Here is a 24,192-nt window from a genome sequence, read left to right as displayed (position 1 = left end):
TTAAGTTACAGTAGGAGAATAATAAGTGGGAGATGGTTTTGTGTCCTTGAAAATCCAAAGCAAGTAGGAATAGGATAAGCTGGTGAACAACTTACTCAAGGAAAAAGCAGAGTCCACTTGTCACCAAACAAAATCCCCAAATTCCGGAACCTAAATCCGCATGCTGATTTTACCGCCAAAACGCCAATGCTCCACTCTCATCGTTATGGCCATCCTCTGCTCCCCTTCAAACCTTGTTCGGCTCCTTACCGCCCCCGGATTCTCGCATCGCTTCACTTTCCCGCTCCAACCAAGGGAGCAATTATTGGGTGGTCGGCTTTCCGGACTCCCAACTTCAGGGTTTCTCCCGTTCTGCGTTCCTCATCGTCGCAATTTTCATCTTTCTCTGTGACCAGCAATGCTGAAGATTTTAGTGTGGAGTTGGGCAGGCTGCTGGCGCTTTTGCCGGAGGACATGCGGAGGAGGGTGAGCGAGCATCCGGAGTACAGTGATTTGATTGAGGTGGTCATGGACTTGGGCCGAAAGCCTTTGGCTCGGTTTCCCACGGGGGATTTCATGTTGTCCGATCATCCTATTACAATGGACGATATCCAACATGCCACTTCACTGGTATATTGGTTCTATATTTCTTTTTTATCATTCCCACTCATTTTAGTTTGATGGAGCTCTACATGCTTGCTTTCTGTTTTGGGAGGTCCGTGCGCCTGGTCTTGATGGCTTTATGCGTCTTATATCGTGTGAAATGAGGATCTATGTCTGAGTTGATGAGGCCTTGTGCTTTCTTCTCCTATCTCCATCATTTCCTTTTACACTGTATTAATTTATTGTGTCTATCATCCCTACGTTGTTGGTAGGTTCAGCAAACTTAAGTATAGGTTTTATCATGGTAATGTGAAAACAGGAGATATAGTGTACATCATTAACCATAGACTGCATATGTGCCAATTACTTATAAGTTCTATTGTCTGAAACTAAAATCTTTCTTAAGCATATAATCACATTTTTGATACATTGTAAAATTACTTATTAATCCAGAGGATTTCAAATGAATTCAATACTTATGGATTTTCAAGTCCAGCTCAACGATATGAATAACCTCAGAGAGAATAGCCCAGAAATTGAAATTCATAATTCTGTGTTGACTTTACATGTTCCAGGTTGGGGATTTTGCAGTTGATAATCGAGCGGGAATCAGCAGAACCTTGCACCGTATTAGTGCTATTAGGAATAGGAAAGGTACGATCATTGGTTTAACTTGCCGTGTTGGTCGTGCAGTGTCTGGAAGTGCCAACCTGTTGCGAGATTTAGTCAAGGATGGCGCTTCCTTGTTACTCATTGGGCCACCAGGGGTGGGAAAAACAACAATAATCAGGTAAATATCTGCATATTTCAGTAGAAACAGCTAAAATAGTGACTTGTTCTCCTTTTATCATAGTGTATCTTGATGTAGCTCCTTGAGCTGTGAAGCTTATACATAAAAGCAAGTAGTTCATTTCAGCTACATATCGGGAAAAAGGTAAGGTTTTTTGTTTTTCCCGGCGATCGTAATTCTTGAATGCTTGCTTAGAAATTGAGATTCTGAGTACTGATTTTTCACATGCAGTCACATCTAGGCGCTGCTTAACAAAACTGATTTAGTTAAATGATGTAAATCTATTCTGCACCACCCACAATGTATGTAGCATATAATAAGTTATAGCACATTCTACTTTGCGGGTCTTTATTTTCAGTGTCAAATATTATAACTGTGCTGAGTGAGAGTGAGACACAGTTGTGCACAAATTGGTTTAAATCCTAACGGGTTGATGCTTTTGGCATTCTATGTGTTTCCATTACTAGGTTGCATCACATGCAAATGTAGACTGGCATGTGAGAGGTTGTTTAGAGAATATCTCAGTCTTATGTATACCTCTGTGCTTCTGCACTCAATTTACTGGTCATCAAGCTATAGAACACATAATTTATTAAGAAAAAATGATTTTATCTTTGGACTTCTTTCTATCAATTACATATATTCAGATTCTTTTGGTTTTTTGTCTTCATTTCTTTTGAGGGAATGGATGGTTATCTGAGTCATGAACCATAATTTGCCAAGGTCCCTGGTGATAGACTTTCTTTCTGTGTCTCTTTGCTTCTGCTCCTCTTTCTCTCTCCTAGAAATGTGAATTCAGATGTACACCATCACATATGTTGGTTGTTTTCAAGCTAAAGGTTTCTTCTTGGTACTTATGGAACTCTCTTCTGTAGTTGAAAATAAGCTAGCAGCAGTTTTCAGATTCCAAAATCTTCTTCTGATGTATCGTTGTAAATTGGTAAGGGGAATGCGATGAATTCAATTCTACCTATTATTCAGAATATCTCTGGTATATTGCAATGATGGGGATCCTCTTCTTCATAAGCTACTAACCATAATTTTTAAGCTGGTACCTTGAAGTGTTGTTTGTTGGTCTTGAAATTTTTAGTGTGTACAAAATTATAAAAAAAATTTATCCATAGTCATTCTATTAATCTTGTTAAACAACATTTGAGACTTTTATGATCAGTTTTAGGCTTGATGCTGGAAGATTTATGCTTCCAGCGAAGCTTACTTGCACTGAACTGTATAGATATTGATGCAGAGATACATTCATATTCAACTATCATTTCAAGCTTGCAAAGGTTATTTTGTTATGTTCTTGGTTTTAAGGGACATAGCTCGTATGCTTGCAAATGAGTATAAGAAGCGTGTGATGATTGTTGACACGTCAAATGAAATTGGTGGTGATGGAGATATTCCTCATGCGGGAATAGGCGATGCTCGGCGGATGCAAGTCCCACATACTGATGTGCAACATAAGGTTTGAAAATTGCTCTTCCCTCTAATGACCACGAAATTAGACAAGTCAAGTAATGCAAAGATTGCTAGTTTCAAATGGTGCATGTGATTATGAGTATGACAGAGGCAAAATATAGAGCTCATGGATGTTACAAACAACTCAGTGTCTATTGACTTGGTATGCTGACCATATCAGCTTACAACAGTCTGCTTCATTTGTATATTGAAGTTCATTTTCTCAGATGTTTTTAGATTGGTACAGGCCGCCTTACACAATTTATGAATATATGGAGTTACTTAATGTCAGTTTTGCAAACATATAGTACAGATTATCTTGAGATAGTAGCCAATTGTGTGTATTTTTGGAAATACATTGTGATGTAATCATGAATGTGATACCTAACTCTAGCTGATTGGCTTAATGCATTGTAAATTCTAGGACATCCACATGAATTATTCATTTAATTTAATTGGTTCTGTCCCTTGTATGACATGTCTTATGAGTCTAGACATGTAACATAGTAAATGAAAATTTGTTTTAACAGATTAAATATGTTAGCGGATTTCTCATCTTTAGTTAATTCTTTTAGGTGCTGATAGAAGCTGTTGAAAATCACATGCCACAAGTGATTGTGATAGATGAAATTGGCACCAAGCTTGAAGCTGCTGCTGCAAGTACAATTGCACAGCGTGGAATTCAGCTGGTTGCAACAGCTCATGGAGTAACCATCGAGAATTTAGTGATGAATCCAGCTTTAGAAATGCTCGTTGGAGGAGTGCAGGTAATATTTGATGTGTTTGCGAAGCTGTCCAATAGTACCAATTAAACTTCTTCTGTCTTGATGCTTAAATGTTTCTTCGTCCTGTGTTAATTTTCCTCATTGTAGAAAGCTGATTAGGATAACCCAGATAAAAGGTTGTGTTGTACTTGTACTATGATCAGGTAGTGCGGGGCCCAGAAATGCAAGCTTTATGATTGTGCTAAATCTAAATAATATCACAGAGATGACTCTTTAATTCCCTTTAGGAAAAGATTTATCTGAAGGCCAAATGATTAAAGAGCTAATATCAGGCTACAGAAAGATCTTGTTTCACATAAAGAATAATGGTATAATTGTTAGATAACTACTTCTGAAAATTTAATCCACCAATATAGGCACTGGATGTAAGAGCCAGGAGGTCCCTGTTAACACCCTTTGAATCTCTAACTATGAAGAGCTTTCACCAAATACTCCTGGCAATTTGTCAGACCTGGTGATTGTTGGACTTTTGTCTTAGAGACTATTTCCTACCAATCTGCATCTCCAACCTACAATCAAATGGAAAAGAAAAGTGCGAATACTTTCCATCAGAAACGTCTGGAATCCCTTTAATACCCATTGCTTTATATGTATCATTAGGTCCCTGCAAATAGCATCAAATGAGAATCAAACTATAGATTTGTTCAGAAAATTTCGATTTGAGCATTCTTTCTTCATTTTGGTCCTACCCACATCTCAAAGTAGATAAACACTGCTGGTCAATGGATTTCTTTTTTTTTGCATATCTACCCCATAATCGGAGTAGATAATGCTGCCAGTCGACTATTAGTTATGCACAGGCTTATGTTTTTATGCGCCCTGTGAATCTACTCAAGTCGTGTTAGATATTGGCAGAGTCCTCCAAGCAAATTATTGGTTGCATTTGTCGTGCGGGAGGTATTTGTTGACAATTTTTATTGGACAAAAAAACATATTTTAAACTGTTTCAACACGCCCATAGTCGAGAGTTATCAGTTCCTTGCAAGTTATCAACAACTTATCTTCTGTTATTCTTTACTGTCTTTGGAAGAGCTTTATCATAGTGACTCTTTCCCAGAGTGTGACATTAGGAGATGAAGAGGCAAGTAGGAGAGGTGTTCAGAAGACAGTGTTGGAGAGGAAAGGACCAGCAACTTTTAGTTGTGGGGTGGAGATAATTACTAAGACAGAGTTACGAGTCCATCGTTATTTAGAAGCCACAGTGGATGCTCTACTTTCAGGTTTTGATTTCCTTCTGTATAACAAATGATTTTCCTTGTCTCGTTCTCAACTTTCCTGGTAGTATTTTGAATGTTTATGCTATTGCTACTTTTGCCTTGAGTAGGACATCAGCCAAATTTTGAGGTTCGGAAGATAAATAAGGAATCAACAGATGAATTTGAACCAAGGTTATCTAAATCTGATTTTTCTGAGACAAGCAGGGAAAGTGGGACAGAGGAAACTTCTGAAATAAATGATATTACCCATTGCCATGACAAAGTTGTCTCAGAAGAGAACTCCTGTAAGGATGAGGATGCTCTCTGTGTATTTCTCTATGGGGTAAGAACTTCCACGGTACTAGTAGTCTGGACCTGGGTTTTTTGCTATTTTTCTGTGAATCAAATTTGCAGTTATGTAAAGTTGGTCAATAAAATTTATCTTTTTTCTATATGCAATTGCAACTTTAAATTGTAAGTTAGTTTTCACCATTTTAATTCTAATGGTGGAGTTTCTTTATCTAGGAATTTCCACTAAACAGGGATGACATTGCTAGAACTTGTGTTAATACTGTCAGGGATGAATTGTCAATTTGAATGTCATGATTATTAGATTTTTACATCAGCTGTGGCTTTAATGCGATCACTGTCAATATGATTTAGCCCCTCAAGAACTTGAAATATAGTTTAGTGCCATCTATTATTTAGTCCGATATATCTACTTCTTAATAATAGAAATTTTATGGGAAAAGAATGATGGATTAGGCTGGTTTGGGAAACACAATGATTGAAGGAATTTGGAAGTCAAAGGAATCTGAACATCATATACTGACAAGCCTAAGATCCATAAATCAAATTATATTGAAATGTATAAGAGCTTCCAACAAAATCATTAACGAAAATGCTGAGGTTGTCAGAAGTTTAGGTGTGAAAGTAATGTAGCAAATCAACATGTAAGGAATGATCACCTAGCAGATGAAAGAAAGGGAAAAAAGATAGCAAAGGAATGAAATAATTCTTCATGCTTAGGTGGACATTGTAAATGTGGATGGTGGTGCTAAGTCATCCTTTAATGACGTTGAGTCAGCATTTTGCGTATCATGATGGTACAAATAGCTCAATATCGCTGCAAAGGTTTAACATTTGAGTGGTAGTTAGAGGTGTCAAGGTGCTAATTTGGAGAGGTTCTGGTGGCTTCTGAACTCTGTTCTTTCTCTCCATGTGGGAATGTGATGAATGTTATGAGATACTCTTGTTCAAAGAATACTATGAAATGATGTTATTTGCAAACAAAGCCCTTCATTATGGTTCCTCATATTTGGTGGACTTTTATTCATTTTCTTTATAGCAACAAAAATGAAAATCTTAGTTTAAGAGGAAAATTCTCTAGATTCTAGGAAAATATGGATTGAAGATGCGGTTGCATATATCAGAACATACTTCAAGGCCAAGTTTTCACTATTCATTTCTGTCGTCAATTTTGCATTAAAAGCAAAAGCATGATGTAAAGCAATTCTTGGATAAAGTAGTAACTGTCCTATACATGTTTTTCCCTGTGTGATTAAATCTCTATGTATAGTTTACCTATCATGATTGTAGAGTGGGTGCTATACCTTGCTTAGATTCTTTATGAGGACTGGTGCAACTTAAAATGCTATCAGTTTTATAGATATCAGAGGCAAGCATGGTACAAGGGATGAAACAATTGAAGATAGATGATACAATTGAATTTACTGACAACATCAGTGAAGCAGATGTCTTATTAGCATTGCAGTCCAAGCTCAAAAAGAATTCCGGGCTTCAAGCTGCTGCAAAAGCTCGTGGAATTCCTACTTATGTCAGCAAGGTAACTACTGGAAATAAGTCATTCAGCTTTTCCGTCTTATTGTCACTGCCAAGAAAATGTACTGATTAAATAATTATGAAATTGATTGACAAAAACTAAGACATACAATTGTGATGATTTGTATGGTAAATGTTTCTTCCCTCTCTTCTTATTTTGCCTGATCATCTTCTCCTTCTTTTTCCTTTTGCAGACAAGCTCTTTGGCTCAGATAACCAAGGCCATACAAGCCGTAATGTCTGATTATGCTGTTGGTTTTGAATTCTATGAATCTGAAGCTAAGGCAAATGACTCAGAGAAAATTGATGCCTTGGAGGTAATTTGTTGAACTACGGATATAAGCTATTGCAAGTTGGCTGTTTTCTCTCTAGAATTTGATGGTAGAAGATCAACTTATTTTTTCGCCATCGGAGGAAAGGTCAGGTGGCAGTATAAGCTGTTGGTTGGGGTTTCGACCGGAAATCTGGTGGCTGTAATAGCAGCTCTAGTTTAAGGGTCCCTAAAGTTCACTGTGTTACACTGCTTAATGAGCTACAACATTGCCAACTGCTCAACCTAGTGAAATTTGGGGAACATCCTTTCAGGTTGTCTGAACATCCATGAATGAGGTCTTTGACAGCGTAAATTAATGTCTAGAGATTACATGCATAACAAATGACTACTCAATTTGAGCTGCTCATGATTTTCATTAGTTGAAGTGCTAGGCATGGTTCCTTGGCAACCTCTATGTTGGTCAAGGAAACCACATAAAGTAAATCTGTAAATGAAGTTTGTCGATTCAATCAAGCGGAAAAACTTACCTGGTATCATAATTCATGTATTACCAACATGCTTCCGGACCAAAATATACTTTGCTTTATAACTATCGTAATTATATTAACATATCATCTAAAGCAGGAATAAATGCATCCTCGTTATGCCAGATTGCATTGTAACTGTAATAGTTTGATACAAAAAATTTGACACGAACAAGTTATTTTTGTATGTACAAAGGAAGCAAGAATTGCAATTGAGCAAATAGTAATTCCAGAAGCGGAGTCCGTCGACCTGCTTCCCCGCCCATCAAATATATTGCTGCTTCAAAAGGATCTGATTCGTAAATACAATCTTAAGTCAGAAAGAGTTGCTTCTGAGCATGGTGTCTGGCTCCGGATCCTCCCTCTACAGGGTATAACAGGTGAAGACAATTCTGAGAATGAAGAAGCAGATGGTGCTAGCATGGGAGACTTCTATGGACTAAATGGTGAAACAAATGGGTCAGCCTTCACTGTCAACAGATTACCTCTCCTTCCTGACTAATGGGGCTACTTTTGATCTCCTCTCCTACAGAATAAAAGACCCAAAACCACAGGTATGTTTGTACGGTGGTATCTGTCTTTTAATGTACACTGGGCGTGCAATTTTTGTGCCACCAGATCTGTCAACCTTAATTTCTCAAAAGAGCTCATTTTTCAGTCAGACTCCTTAAAGTACCAATTAACTAGTTTTGCCTATAACACCTTATTCCTGATGCTTTTCAGTATCCTTAGAGCTTAGAACAATTTTCTGGGAAGTTTCGCGTCTTCTGATAGGAAAGATTTTCATAAACCTAAAGAATTTTCATTTCTCTTGAACCTTTTGTATATTTGTCACCCATCAATTTTCCAGGAACTTAGATATAGGACTAAGCAAAGTGAAAGACATACAAAAAGAAAAAAGAAATACAAATCTTGAGTAACACGTATCAATGTGACTAGCTAGAACATTTAGTGCTGGTTTCTCTTATGATATTAGTTTCCTTTCGGTTCATTGATGCTTGCCTTTTCAATGATACCAACTGCTCAAAACACTTTAAATAAACAAGATAAACATAATTTATGGTTTCAGCACATTATGGAAAAATGGATAGCTTTATCAGTCGTTGACAATATGATAGTGCCCCAAATGACTTTGAACTATGATTCCATTATTTAATTTGTACTTGGTGCTCTTTTCCGCTTGAAGCAATATGATGGTGTATTAAAATGCTTATCCAGAATATGAAAAGTCAAAGCTTTTTCAGGAGCCCAACTACTTATGTAGATTAAAATGTACAAAAGGATAACCTTAATTTGTGTTCGAAGAAAGCTACATAATTGCCTATATTAGTTTTTCTGAGCATTATCTAACTTTGCAGAGACCCAAAGATGGTCATCTTCATCAAAGTTGACCAAAAACTGAGAAGAAGTCATCGTGTTTGCATAAAAAATTAGTCATTTACTTTGGTGGATCAACTTGCTTTCTGTGTTAGGCATTTTGTTTTTAATTAGGGGTACTCTGATACTGTTGTTATATACCAAATGTCAAACCCAAACTTCACGTACTCTGGGTACATTAAAGGATGGACTACTTCTCGAATCTGAAAACTTCACAACTACAGCAGATTCAATATGGGATGTTGTCTCATCAGTATTCCATTTCAACAAATGAACATGGGATCATGGGAGGTCCCTGAAAATTTGGTGACATGAGGGCTAATCTCATGAATATTGCAATGAGTTTTTCTATTGAATCTTTTACATTTTGATTTGTTTGATGACCCTCTTATTCGCTACAAAACTAGTCCCTTTTTAATTTCCACAATAGCAATAATTCGTATTATGAAAATACTTATGACGAGACCATGCAATTTTGATACTCCAAAGTCGATGAATGAAGTCTTTTGTTCCAATTCTGAGAAATTGGGAATGATACGATGTTTGGATTGCTTAAAAATCTTGTCTCTAGAGCTCGACCGACCATGGATTATCTCATGCCACCCCACACCACCCAGCGCCCCAAATAAATGAATAAAAGGAAGTATGTAAAGTTGATGGTGTATTTTTTTTCTTTTGAGCTTTTGGATCATCCTGTTTTCCCTTTACCTTTTTAGGTGGGTGAGGAAATGTCAACATCCAAAATATTGGCGGTACGAGAATAAGTGTGGCTGGAAATAACCTCAAAGGTATTGGAAATGCGCTTTCAACTTCTCCAAGATACTTTTGGAGACATTCTCTGAATCTCTTTTCAATTATTAGGTTTTCTTATGTATATTTTCATATATTGTTAATGCGAATACAGAAATGAAATTTGATTTAGCTGAATATAAATGTAAATCATGGTCGAAGCGACAGATGAAAAGTGTTGCACATTTGGGATTTTGTTTGGTTCTGCACTTTTTTTATGGTATAGCTTTTGTTTTATCTTTAGTGTTTTCTGTAGAGCAAAGCAATTTGAGCATCAGAAAAGCTTTACATGTGAGTGCACATTAACCACTGCCCCTTCAGCAAATCAGGTTTCGTGAGCAATTAATTTTAATAATATCGTTAGTTTATTTTAACAGGTGATTAACTTTTATTCAGTCTTGAAAACGCATGATCTCTAGCTGGCACCCAATACTAATAATGCAGTCGAACAAATGAATATATTTTTTCTGCATTTAAGTACATCCCTTGTTATTTTATGGAAGACATTATGCTTGCTTATTCACACGATTATTCATACTACTCTTGTCCCTATGTGCTTCTGTATGTCAACCCCAACCCTGTTTCATATGCTCTGAATTGTTGCCTAATGTTTGTTGTACAGTGCAGTGAGAAGAAATCAAGATTGTAGTTGAAACCTGCTTGAGCCTATCAATATTGCTGCCCCTTATTAGAGTGATGTGGTTCTGCATATGGCGTGGATATGCTTGCCTTTGATTATCAAATGAAAATTTAAGTGAATAGATGTGCCTTTCTTAAGTGTATTGTCCCAATAGCCAGACCTGAAATTGGAGGGCTTTTCTACAATAGTGCAAAAGCATTAGGCTTCTGGAGTTTTGCTCTTTGTTCTTATTGTACAGAGAAAAGCTAATTTTAACCAGAAACCAAACTTAGATGCTTCCCTTTACATGCAAACCCTTCACATATAATAACACCCAAAGTCCAATCCCAACTCTTCAGAGCCTCATAGGGGAAAATCTGGATTCTAGATTACAGTGAGTAGAACTTTGTTCCAAGCCAATAGTTGAGCTTCATACCATCAGCAGCTGCAAGAAGCCAAACAACTGACTTGGACACTAAAAGTTCTTAGGTAAAGAAGGGCTAGTCTACGTGCAACGATGAGACTTTTGACAATTAAATTCTCCTCCCCTGACTTTTCTAATTTGAATGTGTTTTCGAGTTCATTAACAATATCAATCAAGATATGCATCATAAGACCACTTTGTTTGAGTCGAATCAATTATATGATTAGTTTTATTATATTTATATGAATGGATTGAATTAATTACACGATAATTATAAATTAGACGGTGATAGAATTTTCAATAGGTAGGAAGTAGGAAAGTGATAGCCTTTCTCAAAGAGAAAGGCGGCAAAAATATTGCCGCAATGGCATATTGTGGAAAAGGGGAATCGCCTTTTACATCCACGTTGGCCATTGAATATTCACGTTTGAGGTCAAAATAGCAATAATAACATTACCAATAACAGGAAAGTTGATCCATGTACAAAAAATAGTAATAACTACTATTCTATTCTATTCTATTCTTTTTTTATTCAAAAAACGTTCCCCTATGAACAAAGTGTCATTTTCTTAGGTATTTGATTGCATGGTATCAAGAGCGTGCATCCACTTCAAAATCATAATTAGTGGAGTCCTTAGTCTAGAATAAGTGTCTTATTCGGCCCCTCTTCATTAAATTATCACATAAGTTGAAACCTCGAGAGCCCTATAAATATCCCCCCTCCCCATCCCCAAGATTTCTATCTTCAACTCTACAAGAGTTTCAAACTTCTCATTGCAAATTCATAGCTAGTTAATGTCACATGCCCACATGGCTAGTGTAAAATTTTGGTTTTGCATAGTACTGATCACGTTTTCATTTGCTGTTTGTGAATCGCGTTCTTTTCCTTCACCAACACAACCTCAAGGACGTGCATTGATTGAGAGCGCACAAGAAATTATCAAAGAAAGTCTGAGGAGAAGAGAAACCGCAGATATTTGGTACGACCCCAATCGGGTTAGCCCCGGGGGACCTGATCCTAAACATCATTAGTTTGTGGAGCGAGAGAGGTTTATAAACGAACGTGATGTAGTTTGGGAGAGACCCTTGAGAGTTTCCCCCTTTTTTTGGAAAAAGATTTATATCTTTTTGCATGTTTAGTTGGACAATACTTGCACCGGTGATCATTTGGGTTCGATCACCATGTAATTTGTCATTACTGAATAAAATGAACCTTTTTTACTTTATTGCTCTCCCTTTAACTGGAACTCATATATAGTACTCGTTTGTGATGTATTGATAATCCCATATATATATCTGTGTCTATATATATATATATATATATATATATATTATCTCTGCATTTCATTCTTGCAAAGTACAACTTTTAAGTGGCGAACCATGAAAAATTATAATATGGAAAGGGAGATTAATTTAGAGATTCAATTCTATTTTTCGATTATTTTTTGGGTGATGTCGACTTCTTGAATGCACCAATACTATAAAATTATAATAGTATTTTTTGTTACCCCCACCTTGATTTTGAAATTACATATTGAAAAAGAATGAACTTACTAGCCTATGAAGTCTTGCGTCAATTATATGGTTAAGATCACAAAACTTTTCACTTAGTAGAGGTTTGGATTCGAATCCCACGTATATAAGTGTTTTGTTTATGTCAACTTTTTATGAGATTTAGTATAATTTTTAATATTTTTTATTTTTTTGAAAAATTACTTGATAATAACGTTCGTTCAACAATTGACCCATTTCTTCGGCTTCCATTAGGGCTTCATCGAATTCTATATTGAATTGCTTAAATGTCATTTTGAATTATAAATTATAATTTAACATATTTATTGGAATTGTACATATATATATATTTATGAAAACATCCGACCAACATCAAAATTTTATATACTTTTTTTCATAATCACATCGTCCAACGTCATATTTTTTAATTTTTTTATTATAAACATTAAAATTTTAGCAAGATTAAAGTTGGCATTTTCACATTATAATCAAAGGATTACATAGTTAGATTACATAGCAAGGGTATTGAAAAATTTTTAAATATAAAAAAGTATCTATAATTGTATCAAATCTCAAAAAAATTGAATACAATTTACCCTATGATTTATTATCGTTTGAATGATAATAAAAAGAAGACTTATTACTCCTTTTTTTCCGCATCACAAGTTACGGTTTTGTATATGTCTGGGCTTTAATCTGTATAATATAAGATTTCAATTAATTTTTTATAGTAGTACGAATTTAATGAAAGTCAATATTCAATTTATATCATGTCATAATAAGCCAAGAAAATTGGACACGGATTGCAATAATTTCCTAAGGGAGGAGGACCCTCAAGCTCTATATGCTTGCCCATACATTTTCTCAATCAACAGTTTTATTTATGTGCAACAAATGCACTGCACTATGTTGTAAGAAAAGAAAAAACCTTAGTGGCAATAAGTTCAATGATAATGTCAAAACTGTTGCCATTTACGTATGTTAAAGTCCAGACAAAGTTATACCAATAATTCTCAAAAGTTTTAATAGTAAAAAAAATTGGTATTTAGTCCCTCGGTGGGTTAGGCTCAACATCTTTTACAAGAGTTCTTGATTCAAATTTAGATGGGCATGTGAGTATGATGATTACGTCCTATATATATACAGAATTCGATGCTTTGTATGCTGTGTATACAGTTGAATGATACACACTCCTTAAGTTTAGAAAATATAATATGTGTCAATCATCCACCTACTCGATGTATTGTGCACTGAATGTGGCATACAAAAAAATCAAGAAAATATGTAAAATGACAAGCTAATATCAATAAATCACCCACTGATGACTTATCATAATATTTTCATTGTGGTAATTTAAATACTGATTTTTTTCAATAATAAATTGATTATAATAAAATAAAAGTTGTAATTGGCACATACATATCATTATATTGCCACCTAACATTGTCACTAATTAGCCCTCATCCACTTTGCTCCATGTGATGATAAATAACAGATGATATGTATCACCAAGATCAATGAAGATAATTAGGCCTCATCCACTTTGCTCCATTGTGCTTGCTACAGGGCAAAATATTTTTTTATTCTATAAAATAAGGGTAGAATTTATTTTGTTAATATAACTATGCTTAGTAACATTTTTAGTCTCATAAAACTCAAAATCACGACTTTTTAGTTTTAGAAAATGTGAATCATAACGCCTTTTTAGTCCCAAACAACACCTTTTTAGTCTTAAAACTACAACGCACATGATTTTTTTGAGGCTAAAAACGTGTGATTATAAGTTTTATAAAACTAAAAGCGACACCTATCATATTGTGATACCAAAATGAATTTTGTATTGTTTTATGGGACTAAAAAAGTATTTTACCCTCTTGCTACAGGAGCATCGAATTAATCTTATTACTGTGTGTTTATGTTCAAAGACTAAGTAATTTGATTAAATTTATTTATTTGTTATATTCAAATATTAAAAGTTGATTAAGTATATCAATAATTTCATATTAAAAAAGATAAAATTTCAACATAAACAAATTAATAAACAAGAAACTTATATGAAAGTAGATATATGCTCGCATATCCAACCTCCTGACCGTGAGGTTTCATCCTTAACACACCACATTAGCGTTTTCTTACTGCATATGCTATACACAAAAGAAATCCACTTTTTTGCTTTTTTCTAATTATTTTTCCTTCACTTTTCTTTGTAGTTTTTGATTTTTAGTTCAGGGGTGCGACTTTAGAAGTATATCGGACACTGCGTCAAGTTACCTAATACTTTTAAGGATAATTATATTAATACTCTCCGAACTAAGGTTTATTTACACAAATCATCCATGTCTTTTAAGTAATTACAAAAATCCTTCTTGGTAGCCAAAAACAGGAGTAGTTTGTGTAATGTTGTTGACTTTTTTTAGGGGATTATATGTGTAATTTTTCAAAAAATAGGGTTGATTTGTGTAAATAATATTGATGTTTTCTATGGGCGTAGTTTTCAAAACATGATTGATTTGTGTAAATAGATTATAAGTTAGGAATGGAGACGTAATTATAATAGTGTCGGAAGAAAGATTGTGTGTTGAGTGATTTGGGTGGGATTAGTAGTTACCACTGGGCGCCCAGCCAATCATCACCTGGACAATATCCTTTGCACACAATGTAAACAAGGGATTCTTCATTCTCACCTTTGATAATGGAAGAAGAAGATCTGCAGAATCTTTGTATCTATTCTAATCAACAAAGGCATGCTACACAAACAGTCAATTCTAGACCAACCACTAAAATCACACATGTTCCAGACCAAGATTTTAGACCAACCATTAAAATCACACATGTTTCAGATGAAGATGTTTGTGAAATCTAGTCCCAACTCGATTGGTTGGTTTTGTGTCTTGTAATAAAGAAAATTCTTGACGGAATTAATTTTGGAGTCATATTTTAAACTAATTATACCACAAATATAATACACTTATTATATAAATAATGTACAATATTGAGAGAATTGACACACGAAAAATGTTGTTAGACTTACTATTGAATTATGCGGAGTCCAAATATTATTATATTATATACCTTGACACAAAATATTATATGCGACAAAGATTGCAATAATATGATTAGGGGGGAGGACTTTCAAATTATGCTTCCTCATCAATTTTCTCACAACTTTTACGTGGTATGCATAGATTGTGGACAAATTTGGTGTAATTATACGTAAATGTTTTGTAGTTTAAGAAATTGCATCTACTATTCCTAACATTTGTTTAAGTCTAACAAATCAATCTGTCTGTTCAGGAAGATTCACAAAAATTGACTTACAAATTTATTATAGGTCAAATAATTTTTTTTGTGATCAAACAACCATTATAAATGTAAAAATGCACCTTCTCATATGCAGTACTATGTGAAGATATATAAGGATAGTTTGGTTAAAAAAGATTTGTTTGACCTGCAATAAACCGGTAATAAATTAATCAGAAGTAAATATGAATTTCATTCCCTTACATGTTCCTACCCGATCCAGTGACTCGGCGTCATCAAGCAGTCTACAGAAATGTACATGCTTTAACACGTAGGAACATTTATAAATACTGGTCATCTTACATACACTGAAACTACACATTTATTGTTCTGAAACCTGATCTTTTCAACCCTTTTAGATATCAGAATTTGAAAGCATTAAAGAAGTTTAGTTGAAAATACCCGAGCAAACCTAATATGTTTTGTTCTAGTATCGTCATTACGCTTCAAATCGAGGTGTATCGTATAAATCTCCAATCAAATTTACGGTAATTCACCTACCCAATATCTTGTTTAATGGATCATGTATAGTAAATAATCTTTAATGTTGTGTTTATCTTTAATTAGCCAATTAATTAATGTGGTTAAAGCGATTGTCTCATTTATTCTTACTCTGACTTTATATCTGGTTGCTTTAAATACATTTTACCAAAAAAAAAAAAAAAAAAACTTTAAATTGAGCTTCATGAAATTGTTTCATCAACGTGACAAAATCCTAACCGAAATTCTTCCGTAGTCAATTTTGATAGAATAATACTTTGCTGCGAGCCGTTAATGATTAATAAATATATGTTATATTCAATGTTTTATATATTGAATGTACGAATAAATAATAAATAATTTTTAATTTTTAAAAAATATATTAAGATGTAGTATTTATAGGACGATCGTCAATAAAAAAATTACAAAGATAACACAATATGAATAAGGGACTAAATCTGGAGAAGCTAATTTCAAGATGTAAAATTATTTAAATGTCTTTTATTTTATACGAAATCACCTAAATTTTTATTTAAAAAAAAAAAAGAAAAGATATAATGAATTTGGGGTAAATTGTGTCATACATTGAACTTGTGGTGTGGCATACCAAGTTTAAGCCACTAAACAACATGGATGGCAGTAAATCTTTGACTCTTGCAAACTTCAAAATCATGGTAAAATTGACGACTTTGTCACAAATCTTGCAAGAATCTGAGTTGAAAAAGAGAAAAAGGCGCCGACAATATTATTCTAATTAATTTGAACAGAAGACAACTGAGGTGATGATAAATACAATTTTGTGTTGGATTACTTAGATCAGTTATCAGAATAGTGTATATGCATGATTCCCATATAATGTATTTTTTAAAACAAATATGTAATAATAATCCGATTACTTATTAATATATATTAAATATTGAGTGTAGCATTTATAAAACCATTTGATGAGGGAAATTACCTCAATATGAAAAAAAGATAGAAAATACCCCTCAGCCTTAGAAGAATTTGCAAAGGGAGACAAGATCCGCGTGTAAATCCACGGGTTGGGTCGCCCGACCCAACCCGTCTGACCGGGTCCCATTGATTAACCCATTTTAACAGCCAATAGATCACCTGACACTCGGACGCTCAGATGATGCCACGTGGCACCCTCCTATGTGGTACCATACACTATAAGTATCAGCATTTATGAATATTTATGACAAGTGCATTTATTACGTTTCTAATCTCACCAGCTCTCCTTAGATTGCATTCGACACCACCTTTTCTAATTTAAGTATCGAAGGGCCTTAGCTGGGGGCCATCCAACAAGCCTAACGTGTGTTATGTTCTTAGGATCCATTAGTAGGAAGCTTGAAGAAGGGTTCAGCGACCCGATCTCAGGGTACCAAGGTCCGACGACTCAACCCCAATCGTGCGACCTGCATCACCATTTTTGAAGAGTTCCTATTTGGACATTATGATGAGTTGAAAACTCAAAATTTATATATTTAAAATATTTTAGATCTAAATCCACGCTAATAACTAATTATAAGAGGAAGAAAATATTTTACCCTTAGGGGTACACATTCAATGAGAATTTTTATCAAAATCAGGTTCGAACAAAAATCAAATCAATTACAAAAGTGTGATACACTTGTCATGTGATTGATCATTTTTCCAGAACTATACACCAATTATATGGTAAGTGTATTGAACTTGCCATATATTTAATTCAAACTCAGCTAAATCCATTTAGCCATTCATGTCATAGTAACTATAGCTATCTAATTACGTATTTTGTATTGATATATTTTACGTTGTTCACGTAATAAGTATAATTCCCTCACTACAATTTCGCTTTGATCATGTCTTTATTTTGTTGTTATTTTTAATTTAATGTCAAGTGACGATCATAGCCTTTACAACTATAGCAGCCCCTCACCGTTGTCACTAGAAAAAATATAATTTTCACTATAATTAATTATTATAATTAAAAGTAAAAAATTATAACTGATACTAATTAATTGTGACTATTAGCCGTTGTTTATGCAAGTAGAGCTAAAAAGACTATTGCAGCTAAAAATTGTAGCAATGGTAACCATAGTAAATGTTGATTAATCGTAATCAAAATTTTAAATTTCTCACATCGATTTTGTCTTACCCTGCTAAATGGTATTGATTTACTAAGGTTTTTATTTCATTTTAGTGCGTGTTCCTAAAATTGTTCGCTATGCATTTATTCTTGACAAAATCATGATAAAATCAAATTTGACCAGATCGAATCAAGCAAGTTTAATTATACATATCATGTAATCGATCACTCTCCCCAAACTGTACACTAATATAAAATAATTGCTCATGATGAAAGTTTATTAGTGGTGTAAAGGGTTCTCTGTGTCATACATGTTATTTTTAAAAGTGGTAATACATGATTACATCAATATCTTAATAAATTTAGCAATACATCAATATCCGATAGACCATCACTATAATTAAAAATATAAAATAAGTTGCAATAAATTCACATAAAAATGAGATAAATACCTACCCACATCATAGAACACAAATATATAACATCAAAATTTTCCATAGAACCTCAACCTTAAATATTTGTGTATCATCACTTTCTTGCTTTGTGGCTCTGATGATGAACTGAAAAAGAGATAGTGACTAGATAAGTAACTAGAAACCAACAGCCATAGCGACAAGTTGGTGAGACAAAGAATGAATGACAAACAAGATTGCTCGTACATGGATGATGTGCTGGTTTTGGAGGAATTAAGATTTTGGATGCACATGAATCAGAATCAGCATATCTTGAAGACAAGACAAAACAAACTTTTCATTTCTTCTGCATGCCTACTCACAACTTTCCATTGCTAACCATCATAATTCGAGTCCCACTGAATATATGGATATTTATCTTATTATATATGAGTTATTATATATAATTTATTTATTATTGTTAATTACATTGATGTATTAGTTGAATTGGGTAGTTCAGTGTGTCGAGATTATTTATTATAATTTATTTATCGTTATTAGTTATAAAAGAATTTGTAAATGTGCGGGACCATAATTTTTGTAATTATAAATTATTTGTAATTTTCAAAAGGAAAAAAAAAAGTAATACATATTTACGAATAAATATAATATGAGAGTGTCCTTTAAACCTGTTTTATAAATATAGGGATGGAAGTATTTTCATCTTTTTTTTGGTAAAATAATAAAATTTATGAGGGTTCTTGATGAAACATCATTATTTCGAGCATTCTGAATAAATCATGCCTCTGGAAAATTGCGAGCAATTTAGAATTAATACGAATATTATGATTCTCTTTTTCAGGAAAAAAGATAGAAGTAATTATATATACAGACTAGCAGTATGTGGCACACATGGAAAAACTATTTACAAAATATAAATAATTGAATATTTTTATTAAAATTTTTGTTGTAAGTATTTATTTATTTGATTTTTCCAAAATGTAGGAAAATTAATACAGATGAAGGAATCTTGACTATTAATAATATATATTATTGTTTATGTTTCTATTTTTCAGGTTTTAAAACAATAATTATAATAAAAAACATGTTTATTTATATTGTATTCTCATTTAAAATATATTACTTTGACATATATCAATCTGAAAATATTAACTAGTTGAAGGGCTAAATTGATATATTCAAAAGTTTGCCATCCAAGTTTACAAAAAATAACTAATTTAACGGAAAAATAGTAATTTTAATCCTAAAGGTCGTCATGGTCAACTTTGTTTCAACTGACTTGAACATATATACATATAAGAAAAATGCAAACAACCCGTTTGTAATATTACAAATGAGTAAATTACCCCGTATCAAAAGAAATGGCAATACCTCTATGTATTTTTAAAATTGCATCAATTTATCCCCGTGTTTTTTAAAATAAAGCAATTTATCTCCTTAGATAGTGAGATAAATTATTTCATTTTAAGGAATATAAAAAATAAATTGCTATTATATTTTCATATAGGAGTAATTTTCTCATTTGTATATAGAAAGATAAAGTACATTGTATATATATACACGCCAAGAAAAGGGCAGTTTTGTCTTATGTTGTTTGAGTTTATGGTTTGGCAATGGAGTCACCCCTCCTCCAACCTTTTACTTCGAATGACTTACATAAAAATAACCAATTGAAGTTCTTACAATAAATTTTAATATATACATTTACAAAAAAAAATTTAATAAAATAGTACTGAAAAATTAATGCTTATGATTAAACCCCTATAGTTATAGCACGTGTATTAAACTATTATTATTGTTGTTATTTAATTTCTTTAATTTTTGAAATTATATTTGATCTTGATTTTATTAATAATCAAATTGAGTTCCGTCAATACGAGTTGAGTTTTTCTAATTTGATACTTTTAGTACAATTTCATTAATTAAATCAAGCTGGAGTGGAGCAATAGCTGGAAAGCTTATAACGTAAAACTATGTTCAAATTTGATTTTTGTATTCAATGATCGAGTTGGTAAGAACTTCCATACATAGATCTCGAATAAAGTATCGATTTTGTTTTTCCTTTTTTCAATCCTAATTATCATCCTTACCAGTGGAATTGGCACTTGGCTTGTTATTGAAAATCATATATGGTATTAATTTATTCACAGAATAAAGGCTTCTTTGTCTGTAATGTAAGGCTTCTTTGTCTGTAATGTAAGGCTTCTTTGTCTGTAATGTATTTGTGGATCACTTTGCTTATTCTTTAGCTTCTGGTGATGATGAACTAAACAACACATAGTGACTAGATAATTAACTAAAAACCACCGCCCTCATTGACAGTTGGTCAGACAAAGAAGGATTCTCCAACAATATTGCTCTTACATGGGATTATGAGCTGGTTTCGGAGGAATTAAGATTTCACATTTCCGAATCAGCAGGTTCTTCTTTTCCCAATATGAATCAGCATATCTTGGAGAGCAGACAAAACCAACTTTCCATTTCTTGGACTTTTCTGTTCAATTATAACAGCATTTGTGTCCTTAATTCCACTTGTGTATTGTCCCTCTTCATTTGTATTTGCATATATAAGAGGCTGTATATTCTCATCTTGAAACCGTAGCCCTGTCGCATTTTCTCGTCCCATTGCCATGGCAACTTCTGCTCTCAGACTTACAATAGTTTTGATTCTTAGTATGATTGTTTTCTCGACTTATACTATGAGTTCAAATGCGCGTTCCACTCGTGGATTCTTGTCCGAGCCAGGACCAGCTCGTAGCCCACGTCTGATGTTGCGTGAATTGGGTTTTAGCCAAGTAATGTTGGAATATTACCAAAGAAGGGCTATTATGCTGGATGCAGGAACGATGAGAGTGGCGCCTGGAGGTCCGGACCCTCAGCACCATTCTAAATCACCAGCCATGCCATAATGCATGTATCAAGAACAGTTCGCTTGTCTTATGGATGTCTGTCCTTAATCTAAATTTTGATCGGTTTCTGAAAATCGTTTACACAACCTACATGTGTACTCAAAGTTTCATGTTTCCCAGTTTCTTGGATCTGTGTCTTTAATTTATGTTCTTCTATATTAAACACAATCCACTGCTGACGTGACATCATCCACAGTGACCGGTGATTCCAGAGTTATTCCATATAAGAAAAACAACCCATCCAAGACATGCAATAAAACTGTTTGGTAATAATACTCCATTGCAAGAATCAGCTGGAATTTTACTGTTTAAAACAGTACTAATGTGTTTCTTGTGATAGTTCCCCTGACTATGAAGCCCAAACATCCAGTACTAAATAATGTATGTGAAGCATAAATATATCAGAAAAGATCAGGTATTTTTCTGTCTTAACAGTCTGTGGGAAGAGGGTACTGGCAGTATTTGCTGTTCTTCATGCAGAGGAAGAATCTCTCATAGGCCAATGCCATCTTAGACGCTGTAAACATCGAAAGCACATGTTTTCGACAGAACATACCCTTTTCTTGCAAAGATTTCAACCCATCTCTTATGGCCAAATTCAGGGCTTCTACTAAGGATCCCACATTTGGGGAAAATGTGTATCCATATTCTCCACTGAGAACCACAGTCCCAGTTATGCTTGGGAAATTTGTCGTCAAGACCGGCTTCCCACAATGCATAGCTTCGATTAACGTAAGATCAAGCCCCTGAGGCCTCAAAGTTGGATTTATAAACAAATCAAGAGCATTGTAGAAATCAGACAACTCATATGGTTCCAGTGCACCTAATACCCTCACATTTGGCCCCAACTCCGAGTACCTTTTACTCCACGGCCCGGATCCAGCCACAAGTAGAAAAACCCCCGGATGTTGCTTTGCTATCGAGGAAAATGCCTCGTATAGCAGCGGATGGCCTTTGTCCCTAACCAGCCGGCCCGCAACTCCCATCACTAAGCTGACGTTTGACGGAACGCCGTGCTTTTTCCTAAACCTCAACCCTGCCTCAGGATCAAACACAAAATTTTTCTCATCAACCCCATTGAGTATCACATGAACATTTCTCTGAGGCAGCTGATATATGTTCCTCAGCACCTCACCAGCGCTGTTGCTGATGCATATATGCTGTGAATAACTCGAGAAGAACCTGATTTCGTCAAGAAGACGGGGCATTGCTTCTTGAAGCTCAGTTGTTGGCCCCGGAAACAGGCCATTCGGGTTGGCAAGAAGCTCCTGGAACAGCTTTGAGTGCATGATCTCATACCATATCCCATGCCACGTTACAGCAACCTTAGGCAGCATTTTCGCCCGCCAGTAAGGCAACGACACACTCTCAGTGTGCACGTAGTCGAAATCTCCACTACCGTTCTCCTGCAGGAACATCTCATACGCCAGAGAAAAGTTCACTGATCCATGATCATTTGCTGCAAAATGCACACTGAGATTGCCTTCTTTCACTTCACTACGTTGCTGCCTATCTGAAGGCGCTGTAAAAACATGGATTTTGTGCCCCCTACTAGCCAGGGCCGAATACAAAGTCGAAGCATGACGTTCCATCCCGCCGGGGGACGGACCGGTAGGCCATGACTTGGAGAAAACGGCGATCTTCAGCTTCTCAGACGTCGGTCCAAAACAGAGCTTATTCCAGGGGGAGTTTAAGTCACGCAAATCCCCTCTGTACCTTGCTTCATGATGCAAGAATCCAGGTTCCCAGAAGCGAGTTTCGGGCGTGAAAACGTAAACAGCTGACCCAAACAATAGAGCTAACGTTAAAATAGTTAAAGAAGTTCTGCAGTAATAGAGCTTGTGAGAATTAGAAGAGGCATAACGAGGTTTGCAATACGGTTTCTTCCAGCCCATTACAAAGAATTTCAAGAAAACTAGGATTGTGATTGTTCAGTGGAGGTGGAGTTCATTACAAGGCAAAGAGCCTTATCACAATGGATGATTAAAATAAACACATTGTGGAGTGTGCAGTGTGAGGATTTTAATGGTTGCTACCATTGATGCCGGATCTTCTTGAAGAAGTGAAATTTTATATAGAGTAATTGCAGTTAATGTCAACGTACCTTGCCTGATAATTTGAAACCTCGTGAAATTTGAATGTACTTATTGCAGCCTTATAAATTTTTGGAGGGACTGAACTGGTTCTTGTCCCTGCCCGAGGTCACACTCCATTTGCAATCCCACGGCACCCGCAAAATTGGATTTATTTCTCGCATTAAGATCAACGGCAGCTGTAGTCTATTAATCTCTCTACCTTCTGTGCTTGGTTCTATAATGAATCCAAATTTCTGATTTGGGACTCTGTTTTACTTTAGTATTTCATTTGTATTTGACATTGTTAAGATAATGACAAAATAGACTACAGATAAAAAAAAACAACTTATCATTCATCTATATCGCTGTATAAGTACTAATTGTTGGAAGTTAATGGTTAAAAGTCAAATATTGTCAAACCAATTATGTGCGGTTGGATTCTTACAAAAACATTTGAAAGAAGTAAATGTATGTCTTGACTGTTATTTGTTTCTATCCCACTTGCATATTCTTTTTCTGAGGGTACAAAAATGAGAAAGAAAAAAGGGTACAAAAATGAGAAAGAAAAAAGGGGATGTCATTCTGTAAACCCATCAGGTTAGATTGTTCATGTCCATGTATGGACATAATCAAGGTCTGTATAGTTGATTTACTGTCTTCAAGAATCAAGACTTAACCATGTGGAAAACACACAGGTTAGAACGTACGTTTAGCCCCACCATATACCTTGACAAGAATTCGAATATATATATATATATATTATAGATTT

General features: G+C 34.6%; 2 protein-coding genes across 2 annotated transcripts; one reads left to right on the top strand and one right to left on the bottom strand.

Moving 5' to 3' along the window:
* Nucleotides 1-62: 62 nt before the first annotated feature.
* LOC105165430 (P-loop containing nucleoside triphosphate hydrolases superfamily protein) lies at nt 63-9,854 on the top strand. Its single transcript, XM_011084437.3, has 10 exons — nt 63-609; nt 1,158-1,372; nt 2,687-2,837; nt 3,406-3,597; nt 4,673-4,835; nt 4,940-5,154; nt 6,481-6,657; nt 6,848-6,970; nt 7,648-8,005; nt 9,545-9,854. The coding sequence occupies exons 1-9, from the start codon at nt 187-189 to the stop codon at nt 7,951-7,953; spliced, it is 1,965 nt and encodes a 654-aa protein (XP_011082739.1). The 5' UTR covers nt 63-186; the 3' UTR covers nt 7,954-8,005; nt 9,545-9,854.
* An 11,748-nt stretch (nt 9,855-21,602) lies between these two features.
* On the bottom strand, nt 21,603-23,388 carry LOC105165820 (UDP-Glycosyltransferase superfamily protein). The gene has a single exon (XM_011084983.3). It carries the CDS (start codon nt 23,241-23,243, stop codon nt 21,777-21,779), a length of 1,467 nt encoding a protein of 488 aa, XP_011083285.1. The 5' UTR covers nt 23,244-23,388; the 3' UTR covers nt 21,603-21,776.
* Between the last annotated feature and the right edge of the window lie 804 nt (nt 23,389-24,192).

This window comes from Sesamum indicum, linkage group LG12, assembly GCF_026168435.1.
Source record: "Sesamum indicum cultivar Baizhima isolate 11 linkage group LG12, ASM2616843v1, whole genome shotgun sequence".
Taxonomy (NCBI): domain Eukaryota; kingdom Viridiplantae; phylum Streptophyta; class Magnoliopsida; order Lamiales; family Pedaliaceae; genus Sesamum; species Sesamum indicum.
Note: the sequence above shows the minus strand (reverse complement) of the source record. Positions and strands in the feature narration are given on the sequence as shown.